This window comes from Ptychodera flava, chromosome 4 (assembly GCF_041260155.1).
Source record: "Ptychodera flava strain L36383 chromosome 4, AS_Pfla_20210202, whole genome shotgun sequence".
In the NCBI taxonomy this organism is placed as follows: Eukaryota; Metazoa; Hemichordata; class Enteropneusta; family Ptychoderidae; genus Ptychodera; species Ptychodera flava.
Genome location: NC_091931.1, coordinates 43,369,720 through 43,376,935, shown reverse-complemented (window position 1 = coordinate 43,376,935; position 7,216 = coordinate 43,369,720). Strand labels below are relative to the sequence as shown.

The 7,216-nt window shown below is 36.9% G+C and overlaps 1 protein-coding gene across 4 annotated transcripts in view; it reads right to left on the bottom strand.

Moving 5' to 3' along the window:
* Positions 1–366: 366 nt before the first annotated feature.
* LOC139131849 (histone deacetylase complex subunit SAP30L-like) overlaps positions 367–7,216 on the bottom strand; it is a 29,423-nt gene continuing 22,573 nt past the window's right edge. For 2 of the 4 annotated variants that reach the window (XR_011552203.1, XR_011552204.1), the window contains exons 4-6: positions 5,588–5,686; positions 3,299–4,759; positions 367–2,831 (exon numbers count right to left, since the gene is read on the bottom strand). Coding sequence is in view for 2 of the 4 variants with exons in the window: in XM_070698140.1 (XP_070554241.1) it covers positions 4,637–4,759; positions 5,588–5,686 (222 nt within the window). In the remaining 2 variants the exon portion in view is untranslated. Of the gene's footprint in view, positions 4,760–5,587; positions 5,687–7,216 lie in introns of all 4 variants that reach the window. The other 2 variants (XM_070698140.1, XM_070698141.1) reach the window with 1 other exon arrangement.

The window sequence follows — 7,216 nt, the reverse complement described above, 5'->3', positions numbered from 1 at the left end:
GTTATTTGAACATGTTACATGATATCAACGCACCATCAGTTGAAAAGCTGCACAGACAAGTGTACACACATCTACACATACACATTCAGACATTACATGAAATATGGTTATTAGGCCAGATAAACAAACATGTTTATATGCTTTTCAAATAACCTGCTGGCCTACCCTATTTAACTTTTTTCCCCCAAACCTTGTATTTATTGGTTTCACTCCTTGGAAAAGGAAGGGAAAATAAAAAAACTTTCCTGTTTTACCGTATTTTCTGAAGGGATGCACACTGAAACACATGGAGGTCCTGAGAAACAAACATGGCTGGGTACTCAATGGTGTAGTTTGTAAGATTAAGAAAACCCTGAAAGGCAGGAAAACGTTTTCTAAAAGATTTATTCAATAACTGACATCAAAAGTGATCAGATTGTATGATGGATGTCAAACAAACCGAACACATGGATATCTCACCGTAAACTCTCAGTGACTTTCAATCTCATGGATATAAATATTGTTAACACTGATTGTACACAGCAACGATCACATAAAGGTGTGGAAAACATGGATATAGTACAGCCAGTCTACAGAAGGCAACTGCAAAGTTGAACTGTGAGGGCTGCAGCATGAACAGTGTAAATTATCACAGGAGGTAGCAACAATTGAGTTTTGACTGGATGTCTCAGTTTTCAATGAACTGTTTTGTCCACAAATATTGCCATGCCCTAGCTGTGTATGTTTGAGTGATAAAGGCTTGCACAGACCTGGGAAAGGGGCAACATTAGGGGTGAATATGAATTTTTACAGGAAATATCATTAGTTGAAAACTGAGACCCACCCCATCCCAGTCCTTTCTACTGCCCCCAGTGATTAATACAGTTTGGCAGCAGTACCGTTTCTTCAGTGTTCAAATGTTTGATTTCTACCAGGAACTGACATCAGAAATGCAAAATATTCACTTTCTCTCAAGAGATCAACACAACTTTGACCTTGACACCAAAAAACTGATGTTGCTGTTGACTCTCCCAATGACATATTTGAAGGTTTTGAAGATTCCTATCACTTTATTAAATCCAAGTAAATAAAGACAAAATAGAAAGTTCATGACAGAACTCTACCGATGTTCTTGTGAAAAAAAAACCCATTTAAACAGCAATTCTACATCTTGAGTACGTAATAATTCACTTATTTACATCAAAGGAACAGTGACAGTTTCTTTCCATTCATTTTCTGACTATACTTGCCATGTTATACTGATAACCACTCCTGCATCCTGAAGTGTGCATGTGCAGTCAAATCAAACCTGTAGGAATACATGTAATATGCCCTCTATCATTGTTGAATAACAGGAACACACTGCACCTTTAGAAAATGTAAACAAGATTTCAGTGCCGAGTAATACAGTATGCTTCATGAGTAGAATTATAACATTTTGATATCTGAATGTTAGTGATGAGTCTAAAGTTACTGCTACTGTCCCTCTGAGGGAAGAGTTTCTTAATGTCCAAGACGAAGAAATATCCACAGCAGAAAATAATGGAAAATTGGGATAGGCCAGTGTGAGTAAATTCTGTGCTTTGTATCCGCTAAAAATTGTGAAACCTAGGCTGGTAAGTTGTCAAGAAACACACAATTTAACACAAAATCGATATGCCATTGAGTTTTTCTTATACACACTGCTCACTACTGTAGCTATAAGCTTCTAGAGAATACAATTTTACTTCTCCTCATGGTTCAATGGTGGTAATGTGACTGCAGTGCTTTGAGGAAGTATTTTGTTGCAATATACAGGTAAGTGATGGGTTGGATTTATGTCAACAATGGATAATTCATAACATAAGCCCATGTGGACACAAAATTCACTTACTCTGGCCTTTGTCATTGTTGCAAATTAGTCATGAAACTTTGGACAACAGTAAATGTTGGTTATGATGTTACAGTATCTAACGAACACTTTGTTAAAGCATGACAAATGTTAAAAGTGTTTACGTGGCTAGGTTATGGAACTATGATGTCCTAGTCTTTGCGAGACAAGAACAAAACTTTGAAAAAATCCTGCATTTGCAAGACTGAGGAAAACTGAATGGGTTTAAGAACACCATATCATATAACAGGTAATAACTGAACATGAAATACAAACTCTGTACAGGCATGTGCTTTCTGTGCGACCTTTACAGTTTTCGGTAAGTAACCATGTTCCCTTATCTAACTCTAATGGCAAATACAATAAATCAAAATGAACATCAAAAAGCGAAGTGACATTAAGTGCTCACAATAATCCAAGCGATCCAATAAAACACTGCTAGTTTGAGTCACACCTTTTGTATTTTGACATAAAATGGTGCGCCATGTATTTCTGGCCGCTGACAATGATCTGGTTATAAGTCAAATGACAATTTGGCGATACATAAATACTCATGAAATGCCCAATACACATGGTTGTTTTTCCATGGTACTATCATGAATGTTGTGATCACAAAAGAAGAGCTCAAGAATCAGCAAAACTGCCTTTATCAATCTCCACATCTTTCTAATAAAGTTAAAGTTTGACTGAATGGAAATTATCTTCTAATTTCTAGAATGGCAGACCAATAATATTGTTGTAACAACAAGCAAAGTGGGTAACTTTCAAGATGAAGATAACACAAAAGAGTAACTGGTGTGTGGCAGATTTTTTTACAGTGCTTTCACACATCCTTTGCTGTCAAGTGGTTGAGCTACATTATTGCAAAACACAGGGGTTAAACAACAAAGGATGTGAAAGGGAGGAAACAGCCTGAACTGATCATGCTGCAGCAGCATGTGTTGAATGTTGGTGTGTTCCTCCAGGATACAGTGTGTTTCACCTAGGTACATGTACCGCAACTCAGCGTATGAGACGGACACGATCCACGTACAAAACAAACGATTAGCCTGGGTATCACGACACATTTGGAAGTCACCGACTCATTGATTAATTACAGTAAACGAGCATGGGGCAGCCGCTCTGTCTAGACTCAGAGATACACTTGATCTACAATGTGTGGCTTTTTAGTTAGTTTCTGTTGAGAATACCTTCACCTCTTGAACTCTTAGCTGGAATTGTAAAAGAAACAGTTACACTGTAGATCAAGTCTAGTCAACTGTTTATCTCTCAGTCTAGATAGCGGCTGCCCCATGCTCATTTACTGTAATTAATCGACAAGTCAGTGGCTTTGAAATGTGTCCGTGATGTGATACCCAAGCTAATCATGTCTTTTGTACGTGGATTGTGTCCGTCTCATACGCCGAGTTGCGGTACCTAGGTGAAACGCACTGTAGAAGCCTTGATCACCCAATGAACTGAAATGAAAACATCCAACCTTTGGATTTTACCCAAAGCTCCGCTGGCTTGAGCATTAACTTTTGATATACATTACATTATTGTTGTTCTGTTTGTATAATAAAGTTTCTCATTCCACAACAAAAATAATATTGGAAAACCTAGTTTTCAACACAGTCTGTACATTTGACTGGCCGACTAGTCACTTGGCTTTTCTTTGACATACACAGCAGTAGTTACATGCTTTGGCCATGGTTTTCACCCCATGATCTACCTTACAGTCTGCTTAAATAGACTTTTCAATTCTGGGATCAATTCAACGCAACAGCCTACTTACGTTTATTCTTTCAATTTACTCTGTTTTAACATTTATACGCTCACAGACTTGGGGCAAGTCTATCTGTACATGCGTTACGTCCAACATTGTACGGGAAACATTTTGTTGGCAAGGCTGACATTTTGTTTTTTAACATACTTTGGGGTGGAGAGAAGGAAAATGTACTAATTTAACAGGAAACAAATGATAAAACTCAAGTTTTCAGAAGTTACAGCAATCATCCCATTGAAAGAGTTCTCTGTGACACTAGTTTCAAACCGACTGCATTCACTTTTCGTTGATGACACACTACTCTGAAACTTTGGAAAACTTTTCAAAGGAAAACGCTGGCATCCTTACTTGCTCAGTTTTACTCTCGCAGTTTGTACAGCGTTTAAAATTAAGTTACTGAAATGAGACCAGCTACCCTGTCAAAGGTCTGCCAATGAAGTTAGACACCAAAACTTTTCAACAACTGTTACATCATTGCTGCAAATAATACAGGCTAGAAAAAGCTTGAGGGAATCTGGCTCACATCCTCCACTGGAATAAAGGACATCATCTTGAGGGGTATGATTGCATTTACTAACCATGAAAGGCACCCTCAAGAGAACACAGATTTGTACCATGAGGAGCATGTGTGCCAGTGTTCTTGAAGAGCACCCTGTACTGGTCACCTAGTTACATTATTACAACAATCTTTGAGGAAGTAATTCAGGAAAGAAAAACTAGGTCAGCTTATATCAGCATGTTTGAAGTAGACCATGAAATATTTGCTACCAGCATCTTGTTAATAAGATGTCAAAGGTCACAGTGTGACTGAAACTCCTGACCCCATGAGCCTGTCAACAGCTAGGACTCTTAATTACTATATTACTTTGCCTGTTCACAGAACACAATACTCTAATGATTACTGATAAATCTGGTGATGGAGAACAATTATATTTTCTCCGAACCACAAATTGAAAAAAAAGTGACTCACTGATGGAACAGCTTTGATGGTAAGATTAAACACTTTGTGTTTAGTTTTCAGTTTAATTAATGCTGCTATCAAATTTCTGATCAAATCTGCTTTTGTTGTTCTTCACCATGTAAATGAAGTAGGTGAGCGTCTCCTTCTCTTGTACAGGCAGCGTCTTGAAGTGTCTTGAGATGGTCTGCAAGAAAGACAACAGTGGTACACTATACTTATGTAACTGTACTGGACATACCTAGAGGATTGAGAATCAAATATTAAGTCCTATGTCCTTCCCCTTTTTTGTGCTTTATAGGTCTGTCCTTTCTTTCCAAATTAACATCCAATGATTTCTACGATTTGATTTCTATGTAAACCAGTTAGAAATAGTGGTAAAGAATCTGTGTAAAGGACCTTAAGGACATACTCTGTACCAACACTGACACTGCCTTGGTTTCAAGCCTGATGTTCATGACTTAGAGCAATGAGGCTGCCCTCTATGGTGGGATTGTCAGATGTAATTTACAGGGTCAAAGATTGCAACATGACAGTGTGCTCTGTACAAAGATGCACATTGTATTCATCCCAAAATCACTTGAATAAAGCATCTCTTAGCCATTTAATGGTTATTGATCAAAAAACAAGACAGGACATTGTATGTGTCCGGGTTTTGTATGTATTTTGATCTAGGAAAGAATTAGTGCTTCAGTAATTAATAATAAAATTTAGCATTGTGAAGTGTCTCAGAACCTTATTTGGCTGAATATCATTGACATTAATGAATCATTTCAAAACAACCAATCAGCTACACAACAGCCTTAGTTTCAGACTCCTTAAGTTGCTGTGAATGATTACAATCAACCGATCAGCTATCATCTTCTGTGCTGTTGTTCACTGGCCATGTAAGGTCATATGGTGCATCTGTTCATTTAGTTCATATATGATTATGAAAGTAGTGCATAAAAATGATTTTTTGCTTCCTGAAAGTCATGATAGAAACAGGTTCAAATTGTTTTGAAAGAGTTCTGACCTCTGCAAGGAGTGCTTTGTTGAGACCAGGTCGGGTTTGAAGTTTGTAATGTCTTTTGTACCTCCGAAGAGTGTTCATCTGAAGCTGGAACAGATCAACCTGTCATCAAAGAATAAGACATGCGTTAGGCACTGCTGAGTTGATTCTAAATCCCGGGAGTGACCATACATAACATCTTTTGAACAATTGTCTATGGAGAGACAATAGACATATTCTTCCGCACAATTTTCTATGGAGTGACCATACACAAGATTTTCCACTCCACTGTCTATGGAGTGACCATAGACAAGATTTTCCACTCTACTGTCTATGGAGTGACCATACTTAGACACTTGATATCGTTTAACCTCCTGCACAATAAATTGTATGTCATTGAAAACAAAATCTTTTCCATGAGTATGAACTTTATCAGCTATTATTCTTTTCAGGTCAAATCAGCTCAAATTGGCAAATAAAAAAAAACAGCATACCATGAAAACTGCTATGACAGGTGCTGTCCATACTTGGTACAGTCAATACAAATCAAGTTCATAGAGATAGTTACACAGATGATATGGAACATAATCTTAGACTGAAAATAATGTTTTCATGTCCTGTCAGCATTGAAGTACATGTACATCGTGAGAGAAGTTATATTGAAACCTGACATTTAAGGGTGATTGAGCCACTAAATTTTTTACCAACAATTTTCGTTATTTTTCTCTAACAGTAAGAATTCTATGTGAGGATGAGATTACGACAAAAAATATCAACATGTCACCAGATTAATTTGGCAGCTAGAAGGAATTGAAATACACCCACTTTATCCCATTCCAATGACAGAAATTATGAATCTCCCGTAAGCGTTGCCCAACGATATATTTACTTTCAGTTCCTTTCTTGAAATGCTGCACTTGTTTTATTTACATGTGAACCACATTGAATAAACATAGGGCCAAAGTCCCTGAAGCTACTATAGACATGGATACAAAATTAAGTATTTCCTGACTGTATGAAATTATCTCACTAAGGTCATCCTAGGGACCTCTAAACCAAATATTAAAGCTGTCTGACCAGCGGTTTTGAAAAAAACAAGCGACCCAACAGTCAACAGAGCTCTGCTGTGTTATGTAGAGAATAACTTTTTGTGACACATGTATTGATGAAGAAGGTGGATATCTTTGACAGCTAATATCAGGGGAGCCTGACAAAAAATGGCAATATTAGCTGCAAAAATACAAAATTGCAGATTTAATCATAATTTCAAACCCTAGGAACCTGTATAACAAATACCACAGTTATCAGATTAGTAACTTCTGAGGAACAAAGATTTTGACCAATAATGGCAAAAATTGACCCAAAAATAAAAAAATTGAAGATTTCATCGACTTTCAATACATCACACTGAGACAACCCCTAGGAACCTGTATACCACATATCAAAGCTATTAGACTAGTGGTTTTTGAGAAATACATTTTTGACCAAAAATGGCAAAAATTGCACCAGAAATATAAAATTACAAATTTCATCATATATATTTAATATATCATATTTAGTTTATCTATAGCAACCTATATACCAAATATCAAAGCTGTCGGAAAAGCAGTTTTGATAAAATAAAGTTTTGACCAAAAATGACAAAAAAATTCC